The 25,843-nt window shown below is 42.7% G+C and overlaps 1 protein-coding gene across 1 annotated transcript; it reads left to right on the forward strand.

Annotated features, from left to right (window-relative positions):
• Positions 1-1,330: 1,330 nt before the first annotated feature.
• Positions 1,331-25,677, forward strand: RGTA1 (RAB geranylgeranyl transferase alpha subunit 1). The gene is made up of 8 exons (XM_087401997.1): positions 1,331-1,992; positions 2,084-2,243; positions 11,619-11,779; positions 11,945-12,049; positions 12,187-13,014; positions 13,122-13,302; positions 14,497-14,674; positions 25,276-25,677. The coding sequence occupies exons 1-8, from the start codon at positions 1,868-1,870 to the stop codon at positions 25,659-25,661; spliced, it is 2,124 nt and encodes a 707-aa protein (XP_087258123.1). The 5' UTR covers positions 1,331-1,867; the 3' UTR covers positions 25,662-25,677.
• Positions 25,678-25,843: the final 166 nt, after the last annotated feature.

Here is a 25,843-nt window from a genome sequence, read left to right on the forward strand (position 1 = left end):
ATTTGAAAGAAAATCATCAAGATATGCCAAATAATGGCACTTTCTCAAGCAAACTTGTATGAGAAAGTACTTGTACAAATTTGACCAGGTAGAGAGCAATCCTATGTTCTCCATCAATGAGAGCATGTCCATAACCCTCTTGCGAGACCTCACCCGTCTTAATCCCCTTCTTCACCACTGGAGTCTGGACAAAGCCTCTTGACCCCAGGTGTGGCATTATTGTGAAAACACTGATTTTTCCCCTAGAAAAAATAGCTAACATATTAGATCTGATTTCAAGCTATGTAGATCCCAAACAATGCTATTTATTTAGTTGAATTGCATGCACCGTGTACATTCATTTGTCTCTACCTCAAGGAGTTTGAGGTGTTGTTATAGGCATTTTTTGTGATACTTTGAGTGGGGAAGAGTGAGCAAATCAAGATGTTGCTTCTCTGTCTTTTCATTCTTTTGGATAGTTGTGCAGTAGTAGCATGTGGGGGTTCCTCCTAAAAAATGGCCTATTGCCTATACCTCAAGGTTTGAGGATGGTCTCCACATAAGAATTTCCTAGTGAATAGCAGTCATGCCCATAGTTTTTTGTCCAATCTCAGTCCTTCGATGATCGAATAAATCAATAGCTTGCAATCATCAATCTTAACCTCCTAGGCTTTTCAGGGTGTTTACAAACACATGTCGGCAGATGGTGCATTGAGCCGTGGGCTACAATCTGGCTTGTCCATGATTTGTGGGCATGGCCAGAGGTTGTAGAAAATTGGCTTAGAGCCTACAAGCTTTCCTAAAGGGACTATTCCCTAACACGTAACGGGCCTTCCTAAGCAAGTGACAGATCTTACAAGTCCATGATTCATGGGCATGCCTAGAGGTGGGGTAGTTTGGCACAGCCTATAAGCTTTCCTACCAAAAACCACTGAAGGGACGATTCCCTAATAGACGATCCAACTGTACATCCATGCGACCATGCAATAGCCTTTTTTGGCTAAACTAGTGACAGATCTTACAGGTCCCCATGCCCAGAGGAAGGGTAGTTTATAGAAAATTGGCTTACAGCTTTCCTTTCAATAATTTCGAGGAAACAGGTGCGTAGTCTGTAAGCCTACACCTTTCCTTCCAAGAAACCAATTTGAGGAACCGTTCGGTAATAGAAGATCCAAGGATATGCCGATCATTCTGTTAAGGGACCCTAATATGGAGAATGTGCCTCCCTCAAAATTGGCAGACCAGATGGGACAACGGATCCCCTCCCTGGTTCCCTTGGACGGCCGGGAAAGGCCACGTGTTGGGCTTTTGGGTCGAAATCCGGTGGGATTTTGGCTCCCGGCCTACTGATTGGTGGAAAGGCTTTCCGAGTCCCATGAAACCATGACCTTCGTTGAAAATCGTGAACTAAGAGACTAAGAGTAAGTTTCACGAATACACTCAACAAGTATATGCTCTGTAATTTGCAGCAATTTCCTCATGCGTTCGACTCGGGAGGAAAATCTTGGCCAAGCTCTACGCGGTGACTGTGCGTGAGAGAGAGAGAGAGAGAGAGAGAGAGAGAGAGAGGGAGGCCTTTGAGAGAGGCAAGGGAAAGGAGAGGGAGATTGGCAAAGGAGGAGGATTTTGGCTCGAAGGAAGAGAGCGAGAGAGAGAGAGATTCTATGAGAAATTTTGTTGAGCTACATTCGCTCAAGCAAGAACTTTTGATCTCGCGAAAGAGCGCACAATAGTAGTAGCAAGAGCAAGGGAGAGAGAGAGAGAGAGAGAGAGAGAGAGAGAGAGAGAGAGGCACCCAGATGGCCTTGAGCGAAGAGAAGGCTTAGCCAAGAAGCTCCCAGAGAGCACAGCTCCTGCACCCTTCTACGGCTTCGCTGCTTCATCTACGATGCACGGCCGGCCTCGACAGTCGCTCGCAGTAGCAGATCCTGCTCGTCAGAGAGATGAGGAGGCTAAGGCCGCCAACCTTCGATCGCTGCTTGCAGAAGTTCTGCGAAACCACCGCGAGCGCAGGTAAAATACGTAGATCTCGCCATGAATCGTGATTCGCTAGTTTGTGAAATTAGATTTCTCGGGAAATCTTCTTACCCGTTTTGTTCATCAGCTACTCGAAAAGGGCGTTGCAACAAAACGCTCGATTGCTAGAGTTAAATCCCGAAGTGTACACAGCGTGGAACTATCGGAAGCTGGCTGTGAAGCATATGCTAGAGTCAGAGCCGGATCATGCTGCGCGCAAGCTTATTTTGGAAGAAGAGCTCGAAGTGGTATATCCAGTTCTTGCATCACTTCTTGTTTCGTAAATCCACTTTTCTTGTAGAGGTACAAATATGAACTTTGGCTATCAACGAAAGTTATGATCTTCATCAGGAAACCTTTCTACTTGCTCTGGGAATATATGGATATCGTGATGTAAGACAGTCATGTCGACCATGAATTCGTATGTGCGTTAATGATCATTGCTGTGTTCACTCGCTGTTTCTGACATTTGTAGGAAACACACGTTCGTTAAGTCATCATCGGTTTCACTCTGTGCCAACACCTAGCGAGTTGTCCCGAGTTCTCAAGTCAAAAATCGTGAGGGCCACCAAGCTTCCTGGATTAAACGATACTAAATAATATATCCCTCTAGTCGATAATTCACACTCTTTGGAAGTCAAGTGTAAGGTAGCGCCGCTGACAAGGAGAGACGGGACTTCTCTTGCAAACACCTCAAGCATTTTGTTTATGCAACAAGAGCCTTCTGCGATGAGGATCTGTAGTACTTCTCACCTTCAAGTAGCAAACCGAGTATTTCTAAGCCAGACAATCACATAGGAAGGGCTTCTTGTCAATGACCTAGATCCCTTGTCAAGGATTTTTTTAAAGCCATGCTCCAACAGTCTCATATGATGAGTTAAGGATTAAAATGACTTGCAGCTTGAATGAAGAGAATGTGCACTACTTTTTGGTTAGCCTTCTCCTTCAGTGCTAGCCTTCATCATGGCTGAGCCTGCACTTCACCTCCGGAGTGCTTCATAGATCTTTGTATAAATTGATGCTCAAATATGTGGGTGTGTGTGGATATGTATGTGTGAGCATATGTTAATACTATGGTCAACACACACCATTGGGCGCTGATGCCATCTGTGCAGATGCCATGGTAGCTAGTCCCTGCTATACTTGATGGAGTTCATGGTTTTCAACCTTGTGAGATTGAAACTGCATTATTGTGGATGAGTGTGGGCATGTTCCTGGATTCATCTAGATATATATAAAATGAGCATATGTTAATACTATGGTCAACACACACCATTGGGCGCTGATGCCATCTGTGCAGATGCCATGGTAGCTAGTCCCTGCTATACTTGATGGAGTTCATGGTTTTCAACCTTGTGAGATTGAAACTGCATTATTGTGGATGAGTGTGGGCATGTTCCTGGATTCATCTAGATATATATTTATATTGCATATGTCACTCATTGCCTTTTGCAAGAAGACTGACATAGATTTAATTGGCACATGACAAAGATACACTTATTTTCTGGCCAGGATATATTCTATAACAACAAAAATCTGAATAGGTACTATTGGATATATTCTAGTCTTACAAAGGAATTGTAGCATGGAGACAGACTAAGGCACACCCTCTCCTTCTAACTGATGACTGAACTGAGAGAATAATGTACTCACAAACACAAGGGGAAGCTGTGAGGTGAGTGAGAGATTCTGAGGGGGAATATAAGGGGCCTGCGAAGAGGGAAAATAAACTGAATAAATGAGTATAGTATGAAAGGAGAACCTTCATTGCAAAAGAATTGTAGGGAGGGAACTAAACCCTCATTGTAGAACTGTGAACTGAGGGCTGCTCTGACTGCTGTCTATATGGAACCGGGATCTGAGTAGAGACTTGTATATGCCGTGGAAGGGGAGGGATCTGCCTCTACCCTATCCCTGGCCTGATCTGCTTGGAACTCTTGCTACTGGCTTAGGGAACTGGAGTGAGTCACAGAGTGCCTTTGTCAAGTGAGTCACAAGCCGCTAAATTTCAGCTCGTGGATATCTAGTTTTCTCAATCTCAATGGCTTTATGGATGCCCATTCAGAGGGCGAAAATCTAGACAAGACCAATTATTTGCTATGGAAAGGTGAACATGTGGGGTCACCTAGTGGCAGGGAGAATTCAAAGGTAAAGATATTGTGCCACCTAGTGGCATGGAAAATTTGGAACGTGATAGCAAGATTGGAGCTACAGCCCAAGGCATATAGTTGATGTGGACACCATTGTAACACTTGTAGACTTGGTAAAGAGGAAAAATGTTACGTCCTATACCAACCCTAATTAGTTCTTACCCTAGCAGAACAAGTGTTACGTCCTAAACTAAACCTAGTTAGTTCATTCCCTACCTAGGTGGCGTATCTCATCTCGGCGTAATAGGTATTAGCAAGGGTTATTGTCACCAATTGGTATTTCTTCCAAGAAATAAAGAAGAGTCTTTATCAGATTGACTATGGTCAAAGAAAACTGACTTTGGCTCACTAGAATATGTTATACTGCTTTTACTTTTGCTTTGCATTGGTAAAAGAGAACTGTGGGGACACCCACAAGTGACTAGGATTAGTCCAAGAACTAGGAATGCATGCATTTTGCTAACCTCTAACATGTTAAAGTGTTAAGAACTTGTTTGTGCAACGTGTAGGACCTAAGAGAGTGCAAAAAGAACCCAAGAGTGGGGAGAAAAGCACAAAAAGCATGGCCTCTTTAAAAGGAGGGCCCACGAGATTAAAAAAGGCACCAAAAGCACCAGATTGAAAAAGAAAGCCTAAAAAGCTTGGTTTTTTTTGTAAAAGTAGCTTTTAGAAAGCAAGTCCTAGCTTTTTGCTAGGCCTAGTCTATAAAAGGAAGGCCCCAGGCCTCTCAGATTCATTCAAGAGTTGTACTCAGCTTCATGCTCTTTTCAGAGCTAGTTGTACAAAGTAATACTCTATTGCAATAAAGACCTTGGGGGATTCAGCCCTTATTTCTGGGCCCTATTGTTGCTCGTGTTGCGTCTCCTTCTTCTCTCCCTCTGTTCTATCTCAAAGTATCTTTAAGATAATGCTGCAATTGTGATTTTCAGATTTTAGTTTGTGTTCTCCAATTTCTTTCGCGAAGTTCTTGTGAAATATTGCAAAAATATTGTGTGGAAGTAGCAATCTCTATTCTTTCTCTCCCTCTCTCAGTTCGTTTTGATTCCCAGAAGAAATTTGTTGCTGCTCCTCATCAGATGAAGCTATTAGATGCTGTTTTTCCACGTTATCTATGAAATTCAAAATCTACCTTGGTGATTATTTGCTGCGAATCGAAGATCCAGGCTGCGTTTCTACCAGCAGTGATTCGTTTTTAGGCTTTCAAAGCTGAATACAGATTCATTTTAGGGTTTTGGGTGTGGTTTCAGTGGTATCAGTGTAGTGAAGGGGGAAGGGGCAGATTTGGAGATGGGGATAGAATAGCAGAAAGGGAGGAGAAGAGAGAAGAAGGGGAAAGAGAGAGGAAGAGAGAGAAGGATGAGGGGATAGAGAGATAGAGAGAAGATAGGATTAGATGTCACATAAAAAAGGTACCATACAAATCATAAGGGGCTGACTTATATAGTCTCCCTTCTTAATCCTATCTTACCACCAATTTTCCTTCTTTTTCCCACCTAATTCCCTGCTATTTCCCACCTTCAACTTGCTCAAGTATCAGCCCTCAATATGGCAGCATTTTATGGTCATTATTGACCCAGTATTTTCTTCAGGATTCCGTTATTTAATAGTTTTCATTGGGATCTTTTTGATACAAGAACTCTTATGGTTTCTCATGGATTATTATGGCGAAAACAACACAGTTTTACAATTCATCTGTCAGTTATATGTCCTTTTGGAAAGTTTAAGAACCCTCCAAGTTTATGTCTGATCAGCACGGTAAGTGTTTGGTAGATATTTTATGTATAAGGAAGCACCAGATCAGTGAATTGAAAATATTCTCCAATTCCAAAGGAACTTTAAAGTTGAGCTTTACAATACTTGGAAGAGTATTGGTATGGAGTTTATTACTTCATTCAAAAAGATTTGAGTGGATTCTCAAAGAAAGAGGATATGTAAAGATTCCAAGAAACAGTTTTATTAAGGCTAAGTATCTCTTTTATGTTGATAAAGTTTGCCTTATGAAGATCTAACCCTTGTATGGCAATACAAGGAGAAAAGTGGACTTTTTTCTTGAATTTGTTTAAGAAAGACACCTTTCATGAATGAGAAGTCAATGAGTATGATATGCTCAAATATTGGCCATGTGATTTATTGATTCCTTTTAATTCGGATTTAAAGATAAAGTTGTAGCCAAAGAAGCCGATGGGAATACAGAGGCCTTGGAAGAAGCAATCATTTCAGAATTCTCTCTAGTCCGGCTTGTGAAAGTCAAAGAAGAAGCTGTCAACTCCAAGTGAAAGGGGCATGGATTTGCCAAGAAAGAAGGACATTAAAAGTACCAGATGGGAAACTTCTTTGAGTGTATCTACAGACATTATGTTGCTTCTTAGAAACAGAGATGTCAAGAGCTTTGTCATTCCAAGGAATTTGGACCAAGAATATTGATATGATCAAGAACGGCACTAGATCGAAAGGACTCAGGTAGGTTGATCATAGCAAGAGGATTATTACATAGCAGTGGCATGGAAAATGCATGGATGGAATAATCAATCCAGAATCAGAAAGAAGGGCCTATGGTTGCCCAGTGCTCTTAAAGAGCAGGAAACACCAACTAAAGAAGGGCCTATGGCTGCCCAATGCTCCTAAAGAGCATGAAACGCCAAGAAAAAGAAGGGCTTATGGCTGCCCAGTGCTCTTAAAGAGCAGGAAATGCCAAAGAAAAGCAAGAATCTCCCTACGAAAAGCAAGTGTTTCAGATGCAGAAAGAGGGGCGTGTGGCTGCCTAGTGCCCTAGAAGGCTAGTTGACCAAAAGGAGCAGAGAATGCTACAAGATTGATCTAAGTGAAGAGTTGAAAGTTACCAAATTCCAAGATCCACTTTAGACGGAAGAGATTGAGGAGATCCTCCAACAAGAATAGACTGTGTACCGCACAAAGAAGAAAAGCATGCAGAGGCAAGTTCATATGCGGGTATCTTGCCAAGTACTAGAACTATTAGGCAATTGATGCCAAGAAAGGAGGTATCACCACGTCTTACAATTTTATCAAGAAGCTTTTCAGTTGAGGACAACTGATTAGAAGCCGAGGGGATGCCACCAATTGGTATTTCTCCCAAGAAATAAAGAAGAGTCTTTATCAGATTGACTATGGTCAAAGAAAACTGACTTTGGTTTAAGTTTTACTGCTTTTACTTTTGCTTTGCATTGGTAAAAGAGAATTGTGGGGGCGCCCATAAGGGACTAGGATTAGTCCAAGAACTAGGAATGCATGCATTCGCTAACCTCTAACATGTTAAAGTGTTGGAAGTTGTTTGGACAATGTGTAGGACCTAAGAGAGTGCAAAAAGAACCCAAGAGGGGGAAGAAAAGCACAAAAAGCACGGCCTCTTTAAAAGGAGGGCCCATGAGATAAGAAAAGGCACCAAAAGCACTAGATTTAAAAAGAAAGCCTAAAAGCTTGGTTTTTTTTGTGGTAAAAGTAGCTTTTAGAAAGCAGATCCTAGCTTTTTGCTAGGCCTAGTCTATAAAAGAAAGGACCCAGGTCTCCCATATTTATTCAAGAGTTGTACTCAGCTTCATGCTCTTTTCAGAGCCAGTTATACAAAGTATTATTCTATTGCAATAAAGGCCTTCGGGGGGATCCAGTCCTTATTTCTGGGCCCTAGTGTTGCGTGTGCTACGTCGCCTTCTCTCCTTCTGTTCTATCACGAAGAATCTTTGAGATAAGTGCTGCAATTCTGATTTTCAGATTTCAGTTTGTGTTCTCCAATTTCTTTTGTGAAGTTATTGCAAAAATATTGCGTGGAAGTAGCAATATCTGTTCTTTCTCTCCCTCTCTCAGTTCGTTTTGATTCCCATAAGAGATTTGTTGCTGCTCCTCATCAAATGAAGCTATTAGATGCCCTGTTATTTATGAAATTCAAAATCTATCTTGGTGATTATCTGCTGCAAATCGAAGATCTAGGCTGCGTTTCTACCAGTAGTGATTCGTTTTTAGGGTTTCAAAGCTGAATATAGATTCATTTTAGGATTTTTGAGCCGGTTTCAGTTATTAACCCTAGGTCTAGGGTGAAAGCATTGCTAAATATAAGTGTAGGGGTCATGGCTATATATCTTTAGTGATCGCTTGTTGGTTTTGATATAGGGTGCATCATGGTGGTATGGAGTGCTGTGCTTTCTTGTTTGCTAGCTAGGGTTGTGAAGTGAGACCCTAGATCTTCAGCTTGAGGTGAACTAACACATTTTTGGATCTATGGCTTGGAGGTGAGCTTGATGCTTTACATTTGTTTTCTAACCCTATGTCTTCCTAGTTGGATGGTGGTTGCATGGACGTGGATTTAAGAGCCAGCCTTTGGGGAAGTGATCGGGAGACGAGAGGATCACTTAGCCTCAAGTGATTGTGGGCAAAGGATGTAGCATACCGCTTAGCTTAAGACGTTTAGCTTTATTGACTTGATTTTTGGCATTCCAATACATAATATTGGACATCCTTATCTATTCCAGGACAAAGGAATTGCATGCGTCTTTTTGAATTCGAGGGTGTCATGCATTGGGACTATCTTGACACTTCAAAATAATTTTGGCGCCTAGTGTCATTGTTATCCAAGACACATACTCTACCTTTGTAAAGTAGGTAGCCATCTTCAATACTATATTTTTTCCACTTGAGTCATGTCTATGATATAAAATCTTATTTTAGGTGTGAATAATGTTACATCCCGAACTAACCCTAGTTGGTTTATACCTAACTAGGGACATAGTTCTCACTTAAGGCATAATATTATTAGCGGGGTTAAGAACCCTTGTAGGCAGAGATGTGGTGGCTAAGTGTTTAAGGGAGTTCTAGAGTGACTAATCAAAGCCTTGATAAATATAGTTGTAGGGATTGTGGCTATACAAGTGGTTGAGCTCTCATGGTTCAGGGATGGAATATTGTGGATCTAGGACTCCTCACTATAGCCCATTGTTTCTAGTACCCTTGAGATGGGACCATGGTGGTGCGGGAGATAGGTTTCTGTCACTACCCAAGGTTGGAGAGTGATCCCCTAGACCTTCAGCTTAGGGCTGATCCATCATATTTTGGATCTATGGCTGGAAAGCTTGATGCTCCTTGTCATATATTTTCTGACCCTATGTGCTCTCTCTGTATCAGAGGTTTTTGCATGGACGGGGTGAGATGAACTTTGAATCTTGGACCATTTTGATGGACGCATACAAGACTAATAACTCTACGAGTCCCTTAACCTCCAAAATTAATTGTGGGTGGACGAGGGGGAGTCGATGCATGATTATCTCACCGAGGTGAATGTAGTTAGGGATCAACCAACAATAGTTGATCAGAAGGTGGACACTCAAGCAATGGGTTTACTCCTATTGAACATGCTTTTGAGAGCTTTAGGTCGTTTTTGATAACCGCGGAGAGACTAAAGCCACTCACCTTTGACTAGATGGGTATTTTTGTAGACTTGTAACTTCACTGATGTAGAGTCCATCCCATGCACTAGCCTCCAAATCTTGTCACTAGATGTGACTTTCATGGATACTCAAGATCCATGACCACTGTAGATGGTGTACCCATGCAAAAGATGGTAAAGATAAGACGTACTAAAGATGGCAAGGAAAATTGTAATGGAAGATGATAGTTGTACTAAGGGCGACAAGATCACACATCAGGTGATATAATGATCTATGGATGGGATTTGTAAAAGAAGGTAACCGGCCGGGTGTAAACTCCTATCAAAAGAATTCGCACAAAGACAATTCACAATTGTGGTCAGTAAATATATGTGCATAGAAAATAAATAAATAAATGAAATAAACGGAAGTAGAAAATTATGAACAATGTAATCCAGAAAGGTGTAGGTTTTTTACAAACACCAGTTCTTCAGGAGAAGATCTAGATCAAAGACATAAATCTTGTTGTCCAACTAATGAGAATGCAGCAGATGTGTTCTTAAAGAGACTTAGTTGGGAACCTTACTAGTACCTGCTCTTCCACCCGTTTTCTCTTTTTTAAAAAGCGCTTTAACCATTTTATTGTGATATTAATATAAGTAACCCCTTTTCTTCCTTCAAGGCAGTACTCCATGACAAACTTAATCTCACACTAGGCATTTGAGTGAACCGTATTAGCAAACTATTTTTTCTTATTCTTACCCCTCACATCTGACTTATCTTTTGCATTTTGATCATTACATTAAGAGGATAAATAAGTGTGAAAAATTACGTGAGAAAACTTAGTATAGGATTCTAGCAAGCAATGCATCTTGAAAATCACAATAGCTTACCACGGTTGGTGAACTTTTTCCCTATTTGTTCTTGTCTTACCTTCATTTGGTGCTTTTTAAAAGATTTTGCAATTTTGAATTACAGTTTCATGATTTGCATCTTAATCTTCCGAGTATGCAGATGCGTTTCAACATCTTGCAAGTAGGAGTAACTCTTTGAATGAATAAAAACAATCATGGTATCCATGCCTCCAAAGGGCTTGGGGCCTATAGAGTTAAAGAGACCCAAGCTGAAAATTAGGCTTATAATCTTTTAAAGAAAAGTTCAACAGAGAAAAAAAAACCATGGTACTGTGGTTAATAAGTAAACGCCCCAGAAGGATAATCAATCTCTTTATGAGGAATCTGGCTGCCTTATAAGCTCTTCTAGTAAAGGAGTAGATAGTTCTGTAATGCTTGTTGCGCGAGGGTCTGATTCTGAAGGCGTATAAGATGCATAACCTTCTGTACGGACAAAAGGGGTAGAAGACTTGGAAGCAAGCTTCTAAACATCTACTTGAAGATCATCACTTCCCATATCAGTCTGCCTGCCCAAAAGGTAAGTCAAGGCATTGATGGTAGCTGTAGATTATCATGCAAACAATAGCTCAAATGTAAAATGAGCATCAACCACAGTTGATTCACCAATTGCATTGATGGCAATGGTTGCAGAAACACCAACTGCTGTAGCCAGGGCAATAGCAGCAACATTAGTAGCAATAGCAGCACTATGTGTGTGTGTGTAGCAGACCTTTGTTCAGTACCAGAGAGTGCAATGTTGAGTTGTTGGGCAACATCAGTGTGGCACCAAATCCAGGATCGTAAAGCACCTGAGCTCAATGTTGGTGTGAACAAGAAACAAGGAAAGGCTAGGGTACCTGCTAATGGTCTTTTTGTGCTTCAAACTATTGTGGTTTAAAAATTCTTTTCTTTTCAATGTTTAACAAGGAAAGGCTAGGGTACCTGCTAATGTTCTTTTTGTGCTTTAAACTGTTGTGGTTTAAAAATTCTTTTCTTTTCGATGTTTAAGTCCTGCAAATTTTTTGACAAAGATTTCGACATATGTGCATTGTGGTGATATGCCTATTATTACACATGCTATAGTTTTCCACAAATTTGGTGATGTCATTTTGTGTCTTAAAAAAGAAATCTGATTGAAAACAAGAGCATGATACTCTCTATTGGAATTGTTTTCATTGGGTTTGTTTTTTCTCTGCACTAAAGGGCAGGTGGAGAGAGCTTTGAGGCGTAATTTTAAGTCATATGGTGCCTGGCATCATCGGAAGTGGGTTATTGCATTTGGATTATCTTCTATGGATCACGAATTTCAGCTTCTAGACAAACTTTTAACTGCCGATGCTCGCAACTTCCATGGCTGGAGCTATCGAAGGTGATTTTGTTACAAAGGGGATAACTGCTGCCATTTCCTATCGGTTTGGTAGGCCTAGAGAAGGCCTGTGTCCCTTGAAAGTTGCAATTTTGTACGCTATTCCTTAGTGAAGCAAGGGTCATATTGATCTTATGGCCTTAATTTCCCTGGAATCTGACTTCACAGATATGTTGCAAGCATCAAGAAAGTACCGGGAGAAATGGAGTTACAGTACACATTAAAAAAGATCAATGAAAACTTTAGCAATTACTCGGCATGGCATAATCGCAGGTATTTTGCAATTGTCTATTTGCTTAGAGGCAAAAAAAATACTGTGTTTTATTGGTCCAAGTGGAAAGATGTTTTTACTATAATGACCCTTGTGTCACCTTGTTGGATCATTGTGTGGCCTTCCTGTTTGAATGCAGTGTGTTGCTATCAAAGCAATTCATGGAGAAGGTAACTGAAAAGGAGAGGCAACAAGAGATCTTGACAGAAGAGTATGAACTTGTGAAACAGGCCTTTTTTACAGAGCCCGAGGATCAGAGTGGCTGGTTCTATCTTATCTGGCTTCTTAGCCAAACTGTCACTTCTTCTCGTCCATTGCTAAAAGGGTTTTGGCCATCAAATGGCTCTTTGGTTATTTTGAAATCTGATGTGCCATCAAAACCTTGTGTTTGGAGTTTTAAAACTCCTTTGACACAAAAAGTCTGTTTTGACAATATCAGTCTTCCTATAGTTTTATGTTTCAGTGAACCTGTTTTGGGCGTTGGTTCAGTAACTATAGGAATAACTTCTTCACTGGAGGTCCAGGGTTTAGTGGATTCTGAAGTCTCCTGGATTCCTCTCTCAGATTCTACGGAAGGTTCCAGGATTTGGACTGCAGATTTAATTGCGTCAAGTAAGGATTTCAAAGATATGGCTGTCTATACTATTCACATAGATGTGGGTGCTACCCCTGGAATTATTTCAAAGCTTGGGGCATATGGTACAACACGATTCAGTTTCAGTGTAGAGGTGCAGACTACTCATAGTGGTGTACTCAGCAACAAAGATAGTATGGACTCCTTGATTGCCTGGCCCATTGAAAGCACTGAGCAATGTGTTTTATGTTCTGAATATTCTGCGGGAAGCTTAGACAATGGACTTACGTTGGCAACTGAGAAAGGTCTTGACACTACAGCTGAATGGCAGTTCAAGACATTGGAAGATCAGATAAATACATGCAGGGAGCTACTTGAACTAGAACATGACAGGTCTTCTTTGCTTCAGCTGCTGAATATTATTGTTTTTCATCTTTTGGGATGGACAGGCTAAAGGTTTCATACTCACATTTGTACTTTTGAATCGCCCTGTCTTGCAGCAAGTGGGCAAAGGTGACTCTTGCAAAATTGCTAATGGCTTACGACAATCTCGTCAGTTCTCACAGCACTCCAAAGCAGTACAGCAATGAAGTGAAACAAATTTTCAAGGATTTGATTGCACTGGATCATGCTCATGCATATTACTACAATGAACAGCTTAGTTTGCTATCGATTGATCAGGTGGGTCAAGCTTTGTTGATACTGCTGGTACCTGTTTTCTCCAAAAACACTTATTTAAGGCAACTTACAGAATTGCACAGCCTGGAGGGCTACCCGAGTTACTAAATCTCTTAATATGTCTGATTGCAAATGTGCCATGATAGGCAATTATTATCAAAAGTGTAAATGTCCGATTGTTAAAATTATTGATATGTCTGATTGCAAATGTGCTACAATAGGCAATAATCCTACAGAAGTGTAACACTTTTCAGGAGTGGGAGAGGAGAAAAGTTGCATGCACATGCAAAAGGTCCACCTTAGACTTTTATTACAGAAAGAGTGGAAGAGCCCTGGTAATGTATTTCTGCAAACCAGAACAGCAAGGCTATTGTTGCCATATGGCCAGCACAGGAGCCCAACTAGGAAGGGCTGAAGGCCATGTATAAGAGTCTTTTGTTCCTGGTGAATGACCTGACCAGGTGCCTGGAATGGCTGCCTGGGGCTTGGGCTAATTATAGACCACATCAGCCAATATATGGTCGGCCTGGAGTCTTGGGTCAGTTCAGGTACAAGGGCTATAATAGGTCAGATCAGTCAGTCTGGTCGCCCATATTTTGGCCTGATTGGCCAGGGTCGGCCCAGATCTGAACCAGGGTTGGAGTTGGGAGGGGGGATGGGTCTTCATACTGAGTTTCTGTCAGCATCCAGGAGGTGAAGGGAAGACTTCAGTTGTGACAAAGGCTAATCAAACATTCAAGCTACAACTGCTTGCGAAGACTATACGATTTCATTTTTGTCTCTCCCAAATGAGCATTTCCAAGCAGAAAATGCCTACACAAGCAGTTGATAGGGCAACACACCACTTAAGATTCCTGTCCTGTCTCTTTATCGAGATGAAGATGGCAGCAACCAATGTCAAAAAAAAAAAAATGATGCCCCTTGAATATAAATCTCTTGTTTACAAATTGACTCTCTTAAACATCAACATCATTGACAAATTATCCCAATTCTTTTTTGTTTATTAAAAACAAAACACCAGCATGATAAAGCATACTAAACTTTAGTAACTTTGTCTACAGTAGAAAACACCGTGAAGGTCTGAAATTACAAATTATTATGGTTACAATATGTTGTAAAAGCACATATTGTGTTTCTCATTTTTTTATTTAAGAACATTGCCATCTCTTCAACTCATATCTCTCGATGTGGCTGCAGATTTCAAGCAATCTGCAGACGTTGTCAGGACACTGGTGGGAATCAAAAAAGTCAGATGATAGGTGTGAAGGATGGCTTAGATTGAATTATTTGTCACTGTCAAAGCTCGGGTATTTTGAAAGACTTATATGGGTGCAACGATTGGATCTGAGTCATAACAAGCTACAGTCCCTTGAAGGTAAATTTGAGTTTTGTTTGGGTTACTAATTATATTTTTATTCTAGCTTGCTTGCTTCCTAGTTTTATTCATGACATCCCTGTCCAATATGTATGCATGTATGCATATATACATGTGTGTATGTGTGTGGTGGGTATGTGGTGAGAGGTGATTGTGTGGAGGAGATGAGAGAGCAGGTCGGTGACACTATTCACCTTCCTGCGTGGGCTCAGTTAGCCCGCGCGGTCTTACAGCCCTCCTGTTGTTGAATTCATGCCTCTTTTGTCTCCCCGTACGGCCCTTTTGGCCCTCCGTTTATAGGCACGACCTTTGTACGCGACATGCGTACTGTATTGCTTGTAGGGCGTCGTATTGCTGTAGGGATTTGGCCGTACTGTTCGTACAGTTTGCGTATGGTTACCATGCGCGTGGCGTTCCTGTTGGACGGATCTGCGTACGGTATGTGGAGTTCTTGCTGTATGGTCCATGCACCTTGCATTCCTGCTGTACGGTCTCCTGCTGCATGCAGGTCATCTTCTTTCCCGTGTTTTTCTTCTGGTTGTGCTTGTTTCCCATAGGGTGTGTGTTGTCTCCTGTATATACCATCTCCTCTTTGCGCTTGTTTCCCATAGGGTGTGTGTGTGTATGTGTGTTTTCTCTTGTACCCACCATCTCCTCTTTGTTACATTCTTTGCTTGCGCTTGTTTCCCACAGGGTGTGTGCGCGCGCATTAGCTCATCATGCAAATTCTCAGGTGGAAAAAACTTTCGTTTACAAAAATAAAGAAAAATAGAAGTAGATTGTGGGTCAGCGTGACCCCACTAAATATTTGGATGAAGCTCAGCTTGTGTATGAGGTAATGCATGAAGGCTTTGAGGATACCTAGAAGGATTGGAAGGGTCTTGTGGCATTACAATGGAGCTTGATGACATAGTTGATCCTATACGGGGGGATATGCCAAGAATGCTGTCATATTTTCTTTCCAGGTCACATGTCTGCGACAGTTGATGTGGTTAACTAGTTGACCAGAACTTTGAGAGGATGTTTTGTGCAAAAGGTACACTATGCGGCAAGGGGTTTTTTGAGGTCATTATGACAGACGAGTAGTATAAGTAGATGCTTTTAGAACATTCTCCTTTATATTATGGGCAATAGATGGTGCATGTACACATGGCTACTCATCTCTCATCAGGCACTTATGCGCAGTCTAGGTAGAAGTAATGAACTTCCCTCAATGCTTGACAAAACTTTTGTCCAAAATTGCTATTTCATTGGGCAAGGTGGTTTGCCCTCCCGGGCAAAGTGAAAATTTGAACAGGTTTTGCATTCTCTGGGATATTGATATCCTTACTTTTGAATCCTATTCTGTCACTGTCAGTAACCAGCTATGGTTCAAGATAAGGGCGGCTATGGTTCAAGATAAGGGCAAGGCCAAGGTTGTCCTTGTGAATAATAACTCCACTTATGTGCCTGCTGCAAATCTAATTAAGAAAGCGGACATGAATAAAGTCCCAATGAGGGTTGGCAGACTCCAAGGAAAATCTTCACTCCTAGGCGACCTCCTCCGCCTCGCACATGGATTGAGCATCCTCAAATGGCCATACACCCGCCACTAATAATTCTGGGATGGATATTACTTAGGCTGCAGTTATTGCTAGTCGCACCCTTTTCCCTAAAGATGATGTGGCTCTTTTATAGCCAGGCTCTCAGGATCATGTGGCAAACCTTGAGATGGATATGCAAACTTGACATATTTTGGCATTGTACAACACGTATATACTTGTAAATCTGTAAATATGCAGTGACAGATAAAATGCCTAACGTACAATGTACAGGGAATGTGTGACTTGAATAAATGGAAAATCATTTGGGCTTATATCAATAAGATGCAACCTCCTTTACAAGCCCTTGGTCTGATTCATATAGCTTGATGACGTCAGTACGAGGTCATCGCACCTCTTTTTTGCTGCTTTCCTTGCACAATCAAGTCCCCTTCCATCATGGACAACTCCTGGACATTGCCATGTCAGATCTTCCCTCGAGGGTGGCCTCTAATTGCTAGGTACATGCTTTCTCTCTTTGCTGCCCACATGGCAAGCCCCATGACTACTACTATCAATCTATGGTACACCGCCCCCCCCTCCCCCCAATGCAGTCCTCACATGGGGCTCACAGGTAAGAAGATGACCAACCCTATACCAATAAATAAATCATCTATAAAACCCCTGATTTGGCTAAGCTTATGTAAAATGATAGGGCAAGTATTGATAGAAATAAGACGTTGCATAAACTCAACATATCATCCCAGTATTACAAGAAGAATTCCACCGTGAGGCCATCCTAGCCAGGGACTTTCCATTTACCACAAGATCTAATGGCATCTTTTAGCTCTTTATCCGTGAATGGAGCTTCCAAGTCTTCAGCCTGATGGGGCGGCATGATTAACGGAGGAATTATTGACGGGTAGTCATCGCATCCTGCGATACAAAGCCAACCTTTTCAAACTGAGTGGCATAATAATGAACAAATTCATCAGTCAATTGAGCCTTGGAATTGCTCCAACTGCCATCCGTTGTTTTGACTCTACATATGTTATCACCCTGTCTCTTATAATGCAGGCTCTTGGAAAACTCCTTGGAAGTGCAACACTTATCTGTAAAGGCCCTTTGCCTTGCCTTGGTTTCCCATTTACGGAGTTTTTTATGATCATTGCTCTGAAGAAAATGATAGGCTTGGCATAGAGGAATTACTTCAATAAGAGATAATTCCCCTAGATGACCACGCTGGGTAAGATCTTGACAGACGGCTTTAGCATCTGCAACTTCTTTGCTAAGAGAAGACAAATAAGTTTACCATAGTCATGAATGACTTGTTGCATTCGATATGCAAATGCCAACCACGCAAAGTCTAGATCAATATGAGCATGTGCCCAAAGTGGAGCAATTGCAACTGCTACCCTATCTTTATGGGCATCATGCTGCAAGTAACTGTTATTGATAATAAGCAATCTTTTTTCCGGAAGTCTGTAATCACACATGTGAGAAAGAAAGCTTTAACCAAAGGGGGGCATGATCAGAGTGACACTCTCATCATGCAGGTAAATGCAGAAACATTGCCGAGCATTAAGCATGTACTAGCGATCCAAGCGGGCCCAATAGGTAGAGCAAGCATTATGCTGAAAAGTATAGCCAGGGAGAATGGGCTGTGTAGTTTTCCAAATATCAAGAAGTGCATGCTGAGAAAGCAAATGAGTCCATTGCATCCTTTCCAGTGCAAGCATATGTGTTTTGCTCGAGGTGTTATCACTAGGTTGAGGCGCATCATTAAAGTCACCAGACAGAAATGCATTTTGCCTCCAAGGATAGGTTTGCATTTCCTGCCAGATAGCTATCTACAGGGCCTCTGGGGCCTATAAAAGGAGAGGCAATCAGCCTCATTTTGGCATCCACTCAGAGCAGCTCTCACAGAGTCGGAAGGAGCAGCAGTGTGCCTACACTTGGGCCTATCTATAGGAGGTGAAGGAGGGCAAACATAGGCTGCAGACATAGCTGAAAGGCTGCTCACCTAGGCTGGTTATCCGGACAGCAAGGTGGGAGGGATCACTGGACAGAGAGTCTACATAAGCTCAGAGGAGCACGTGAGCTTAGAGATCTAGAGGTGCCTGGCATATAGTAGGAGAACATTTTAGTATTGAATTGATTTGAGTTTTTGGACGGTCGGAAATATATAAGTGTTGCTTCTATATTTGTCTTGATGCACAGTCTATTTGCTGGCTTGCACACACATGAATGGTTGTGAAGTACACACATGTTAGGAAGTTTGATTCCGTAGTGATCCGCGTGTAATTCTTGGGCTCATCTATCAGTCTTCCGTTGTGGAATACCCTTTGGTGGGATTTTATTTTCTAACATTATTTGTATTAGATGTTCCCGACTTTCAATTCTTTATGTACAAGGACGCTTGTGCTTTTGGAGAAGGAATCTTTCCTCGTGACCCTTGTGAACTTAATTGCAATTCAACAGGGGATTCTTGTGTTTTCTTAGTTCTTAGACTCTCTCAATCTTTAGAGGTTGATATATATGATAAACATGAACAACCTGAATATAGTGGTTTACACATTATAAAAATGCATCACATTGACTATAGCATTTCTGATTTGGCAAAATATGGAGTCATTTGTTCCCAATTCCATAGATTTTCCGGCCTTTGTATAACTAACTAGTCTTTAATCACTCAATGTAGTAATTTGATCACTTTGCTAATACATGAGGTATAATCCAAGAAAAATAATGAAAAAGTACGCACAATCTTAGATATGAAGTCTTTTACCTATAGTGTATCAGCATTAGGCATGTTTAGAATGATTGAACATAACTTGAAAACCAAAAGCAGAGAGCTGAACAGCCCGTTTTTCTTTTAGTTTGAAAAGAGAGTTTAAGTGAGTATGCAGGTGCTTTCTAAGTAGGAATGCAATTTTGCATCTTTGTAGGAAGCGGTACATAAATGTAAGTGGTTCCTTTAGTTTTTAATATTTTAATTAATTTAGTCATTCTGTAAATTCTTTCTTTATTTATACATGAGAGAGAGAGAGAGAGAGAGAGAGAGAGATTTTATTACTGTTTTTCGGTCGATTTTGTTTCTGTTTATTTTTTCTTACTTTCTGTTGGAAAGGTCACCTCCATCTGTAAGCCCCCATATGAGGAGAGCATGGGGGGGGGGGGGTGGTGAACTTAGTGTCTGAGAGAAGGCCACATGGGCAGCACTATGGCTGCCATGGGGGCAGATATCAGAGAAAGAGAGGGGGCTGTCAAATGGGCAGCACCTCACATCAAAAGAAGAGAGGAGCATAAGGTGGAGCAGAGGACAGCAGCAGGGACCCAAGAGAAAAGGCGTCTCATGGCAGGGTGCTGCAGCAGCAAAGGCGCACACGTGCGGGGCAGGATTGGGGCCTGCACAAGGGCCTGTGGATGCTGGAACAGCTGCAGCAGTCGGCCATTAAAGGCTGCTGGGTTGGTAGGTTTTCCCAGCCCTTAGGGGCCTATAAAAGGAGAGGCCTTAGGCCTCATTCACCATCACTTGGAGCAGCAGTTCAGGGAGCAGAAGGAGCAGCATAACAGCCACCTGTGGGCTCTATCCAGGAGGATTCAAGTGGGCTGTAGAGCTGCAGACCCAGCTTAGAGTGCTGCCCACCTAGGTTGGTGCAAAGACAACAAGGTGGAAGGGATCTAGACGGAAAGTCTACTTACGCTTGAGGTGGAGCACGCAGGCTCGAGTCTAGAGATAACCAGCAGATAGGAGAAGGACCTTGTGGTAAGATTAGAGGACCACACCATTGGTGGGACTCTGGATCTATCTCTTTTGTATTGTGTCCATAGCTTTGGACGGAAATATATTATTTTGGTGGTTTCTTTATCTGGTTGGTACATTGTCTATTGATGAGTCTGCACATCTATTCTATGCATATAAGTTAAGAAGTTTGTGTTCCACACCCCACACCACACTGTGTGAGGTCCTGGGCTATTCTATCAGTCTTCCGCTGTGCATACCCTCTGTTGGGCCATTTCTAACATGGTATTAGAGCCCAAGTAGGAGGCTCACAGGTGTGGGAGCCTGAAGGCAGGGACATTACTGAAGGACGACCCTGATTCAGAAGCCCTTGGGAATCAACTTCCACGACTGGAGGACAGTGCCCTTGCGCGAAGGAGGGGGACTCAGGTTCAATCAGGTATGTTTAGAGTTTTGGTCTATTGAAGGTTGAGTTTGTTCGACTTTGTTGTCTGATTTAGTAGCAGAGATGTCGATCTCTTTAGTCTCTTTAGCCCCTGCTCTCCCTTTCTCCTCCCCCAGATTTCTTTCTTTCACCATCTAACTTTGGAGAGTCTGGGAAACTTGATGGGTCAAATTACCCGATCTAGAAGGTGAAGATCCGGAGTCATTTAGTGGGATCTGGAAGGTGAAGATCCGGAGTCATTTAGTGGCTCGGAAGCTATGGAAATTGACAACGGGAATGGAGGCGAAGCCGAACGATATGGTGGACAAACAGGGGAAGATACTCATGCTTGTAGATGGAGAGGAGCTCGAAGCTTGGGAAGACATAGATGCCCATGCCTGGTATTGATCATAGGAACTATAGCGGACTCTGTACTTCCTCACATCCAGATGGCCGAGACGTCAGTAGAGGCGTGGGTTATTCTGAAGGATCTATACGAGACAGAGAACACATCCCGGATCTTGCTTCTTTAGCATTCTACAACCTAGATATGGATGAAGGAGATTCGGTACATGACCACTTGACGAAGGTCAAGGTGCTGAGGGATCAACTGGCATCAGTTGTTCAGAAGGTGGACGCGTGCCATTTGGCCTTGATGGTACTGAGGAGGCTACCTCGAAGTTTCAAAAGCTTTGTGACGACTGTGACAGTGGGACAGAGGATCAAACCTTTGACTTTCAAGGAGTTGGGTCCATTATTGCTACAGGAGGAAGTTAGGGAGAAGCTCTACAATAACAATAAAGATGACAAGGCGCTGTTGGCGAAGGATTACACTAGCAAAGGGAAGGGCAAGCCTAACAGTGGAAAGTCTAAGAAGGATGACTCTGATGATGAGGACACTTCCAAGAGAAGTAGAAGAAGAATTGCTTCTATTGTGACACGCCAAGTCATTTTGTGAAGGATTGCAGAAAGAAGGCGGATCAAAAAAACAAGAGGAAGGAGTCCGACTCAGATTGAGAGGGTGACACAAAAGACAAAACTAATGTGGTAATCGAAGAGCTGTTCTTGGTGACATCTCCGTGTGTGACTGAGGTCAGATATGCCGACCTAGAAACCACAGTGATGATGTCTGACATTGAGATGTGGGTCGAGGAGGAGTCTGAGACCTTTGTGAAGGTGAAGGACAACATGGAGTGCTTGGTATCTTCCAGGTGCGTGGCTGTTGATACTGACACGAGGGTGGATTTCATGGAGTGTCCTAGGGTTTCATGTTCAGATGGATGCTGTACTTCAGAAGGGGATAGTACAGGATTACACATGCTATTGGTATGTGCCTTGATGAGGTGCATGGTTTGCTTTCAGAGCAAGCACACATGTAGTACGACGATCTGGCATGTACTTGATGTTCTCAATTTGAGCCTTTATAGCATGCTTTGGAGAGACTCTGCTCTTCATTTGTCTCAGGTAATGCAAGATTGGGAAGGCAGAAGGGGAAGTGTGGGTACTTCTTCAAATCTCAGAAGGTAATGGACAAGGTGTATTGAAGCCAGAAGAGTACCTGCTTGAGAGCTCAGCAAGAGTTCGTGGTCCAGGTTATCTGGAGATATTCATTTTTTGCATATCTTGCCAAACGAAGGACGGGTTGAAATAGATCCTCAGAGCATGGTGCCTGGAAGACTCTAGGTTGTTCAGTCATTATGAGGGGGACAACTGGAAGATCGTGGCAGCTGGATTACTCGAGATCGAAGGCGGGAACGTGACTGAAGGTGGTGGTGCCAAGAGGTGCTACTAGAGATGGACCTGTGCACCAGGATGGTGTGCGGAAGCGGAACCAGACCTGGTGGAGCAGGAGCCACTAGATGAAAAGCCAAGAAAAGATTTTGACATCGAAGTGCTCCAAAGGACTACGACCCGGAAGTCACTGGAGCAGCATCATCGACATGTTGGCACTGGGCTGAGATGTGTCGGTGAGAGGGGGTGTTGGAAAGGTCACCTCCCCATGTGTAAGCCCCCATATGAGGAGAGCATGGGGGGGGGTGAGCCTAGTGTTTGAGAGAAGGCCGCATGGGCAGCACTATGGTTGCCATGGGGGCAGAGATCAGAGAAAGAGAAGAAAGAGAGGGGGCTGTCAAACGGGCAGCACCTCACATCAAAAGAAGAGAGGAGGGTACCTGGCTGATCTACACGAGCATAAGGTGGAGCAGCGGACAGCAGCAGGGACCCAAGAGAACATGCGTATGGCGGGGTGCTGCAGCAGCAAAGGCGCACACGTGCGGGGCAGGATTGGGGCCTGCACAAGGGCCTGTGCATGCTGGAACAGCTGCAGCAAAGGACAGCCTAGCAGCAGCCCAAAAGGGCCTGGCTAGGGCCCTTTTATAGGGTTGGTTGGACAAGCCAACCAAGTCGGCCAGGGGGAGGAAGAGAACCGACCAGCAGTCGGCCATTAAAGGCTGCTGGGTTGGTAGGTTTTCCCAGCCCTTGGGGGTCTATAAAAGGAGAGGCCCCAGGCCTCATTCACCATCACTTGGAGCAGCAGTTCAGGGAGCAGAAGGAGCAGCAGAACAGCCACCTGTGGGCCTCTATCCAGGAGGATTCAAGTGGGCTGTAGAGGTGCAAACCTAGCTCAGAGTGCTGCCCACGTAGGCTGGTGCAAAGACAGCAAGGTAGAAGGGATCTAGACAGAAAGTCTACTTACGCTTGACGTGGAGCACGCGGGCTCGAGTCTGATAACCGGCAGATACGAGGACGACCTTGTGGTAAGATCAGAGGACCACACCTTTGGTGGGACTCTGGATCTATCTCTTTTGTATTGTGTCCTTAGCTTTGGACGGAAATATATTATTTTGGTGGTTGCTTTATCTGGCTGGTTCATTGTCTATTGATGAGTCTGCACATCTATTCTATGCACGTAAGTTAAATTTCACACCCCACACCACAATGTGTGAGCTCCTGGGCTATTCTATCAATCTTCCGTTGTGCGTACCCTTTGTTGGGTCATTTCTAACACTTTCTTCCTTTCTTCTTTATCTCTTGTATCTTTCTCTTTTGTTTATTTGTTGTATTTGAGTAAGCACTGGGTTTGCCCAAGAGACTCTGCGGCCTTTAGAAACACAGTATAGCTGCTTATGCTTGGAGCACTGATGACGACATAAGTGTTGCTTTGCTTGCTATGTATGTCCATCTTTTGTTTCTCAAAAAAAATTATTAACTCATTTTTCTTCTCTTTCGTTTTCTCATTTATTTCCTTTGTAGAATTTTGGCTTTAGAACAACAAAATTTGAATTTGTACGATTGGATATATTCCAGTCTTACAAAGGGTGTGTGTGTGTGTGTGTAGAGAGAGAGAGAGAGAGAGAGAGAGAGAGAGAGAGGTCTTAGACTCTATAGAGTGGTAGAGGATCAGAAAGAAAGAAAGATATATTAACGTCCATATGAGACCTCACGGGTCTATGGGACAAAATGCACACCAAAATCTTCAACATCAGTTAGAGACCGAGAGTCTATGGGGGAGTACAGCAGCTCAGCCCCAAATTATTATAGCATAACTACATTCAAGTACTATATTAAGGGTGGTCTGAATAACATTAGTTTAAGACTGAGAGTCTTTGGGGTTAGGTTTGAAATCTCTATCAGTGCTTGCCCGTCTCGATAAACCGCCCATTTACCTTCTTTCCTTGCTTCCTTCACTTTGATAAGTATTTGCCCTTTGTTTGAGCTGGGTCGGAGTGAGCTCTTCAGATATCCAAATCCTAGTACCCTTGAGCTTGTTGGATTGTCTTAGGATCTTGGTTCTTAAAATCCTTCAGAGTGGTTGGCTGTTTGGTTTGGACCATTGAACCCAAACCTTTTTTAGTACAGATTGGGATCACTCTAGGTGGCACCTTTGGTTATGGGAGGCTAGAGCCTTGCGTGAGGTGCATTGGGATCTAGGAGAGAGGTTTTGGCTATCCAAGATACTGGTCTTAGAGGATCTAGTAGTGCTCCCTTAGGATGGTGGCTGGGATGCGACATATCCACCGGGGCTTGATTTGAGGCATGACATCTTGGTCGATAGAGGGACGACACCCTTTCCACATTGAGATAGTTTGCCACCCTATAGGATAGATGGCTTGAGCGGCACGCTCTTGGATATCCAGTACTTGGTCCCTCTCTCTCGCTAGAGACTTGTGCTCTCTCCGAAGGATGGCGTCTTGGAGACGCTGGCCAGCATCACAGCCTGGAATATCTGGGTAGTGGGCTGCGGTATATTAATTGGGGGACAGCAGATTCAGCCTGCATCACCATATGGCATGATATCATGTACACCCGTACTGACCACATGGGAGCAGGGCACAAAGGGATCTGCCGAAAAGTGGGCTGGTTGTATATCTGCCGAAAAGCGGGCTGGTTGTATAGCTCCACACCCTGCTTGTTGGCACCTGTTTCTGGGATGGAGGCAGTGAGCTGGGGCCCTGAAGCAGGTTGCATAGCATCTAGCTTCCCCTTTGCTCAGTCAAGTGTCCCATGGATTGCTGATCTGCATTATTTTCTTAAATTTTTAATAGAAGGTTCTTTTCTTTGGGCAAGAAAAACTAACCAAACCTTTGAAATCAAGTCCTCCACTATTGACATTTTGTGGCTAATAAAACTCTGTATACCCCAAATCATCAGCACTAATGCTGGCAGCTGTCATTAGATATAAAAGGCGTGGCTTGAACTATTTTGAAGGTTTGGCATGCACATTTGCTTTGGAAGCAGTTCTTCATCGTCGCCACTTCAAATTCGCCAACTAATCTAGTTTCAATGTTGTTTGGATTTAATCATTTCAGATCTTCCTTTTATTGCTCAAATTTGTGACCTGGAATGTAACATAGGATACAACCAATTCTCTGTCATCAGGTATACTCTTACGAGTGTTTTGTTAGCTGTGCAGGTCTGGAGCCGTTGCAGCTTCTCATTTTTCTTGATCTCAGCCACAATCTTCTATCGACTGCTACTGCATTAGGGCCCATCCATTTTCTCAAGAAACTTCAAGCTTTGAACATCAAACACAATCAGATAGGTAATCACACCATTGACACTCACCGATATTCATTTCCATCTGCATTGAACAACTGTCCTGATAATGAGGCAATCAAAACCTCAGGGCAGCTAATAACCTTACATTCATGGGAAGTAGTTGCTGTGTTCAGAGGTATGGGACTAAGGCAACTTGACATCCTTGGAAATCCCATTGCTACTGATGATGTATGCAAGAGCCAAATTATAAAAGCTCTGCCTTCTCTGGTTTGGCTTGATGGAATGAAAGTTTCGTTTTGATTATTAATGCTTTGAAAGTAGCTGCTTGTCATAGTTCTGATAATTCAGTCACTGAGTTACATCAATGCATTTTTTATCATGAATGATACTGGTTTATAAGTTTCCTTGAAACTCATGCATATAAGATTTAATGAACTATTGTTGTTTGTTTATGTGCAAAACACATGGAAATATGCAACAAA

This window comes from Dipteris shenzhenensis, chromosome 30, assembly GCF_047967505.1.
Source record: "Dipteris shenzhenensis isolate YYH24624 ecotype China chromosome 30, Dip_SZ_1.0, whole genome shotgun sequence".
Taxonomy (NCBI): Eukaryota; Viridiplantae; Streptophyta; class Polypodiopsida; order Gleicheniales; family Dipteridaceae; genus Dipteris; species Dipteris shenzhenensis.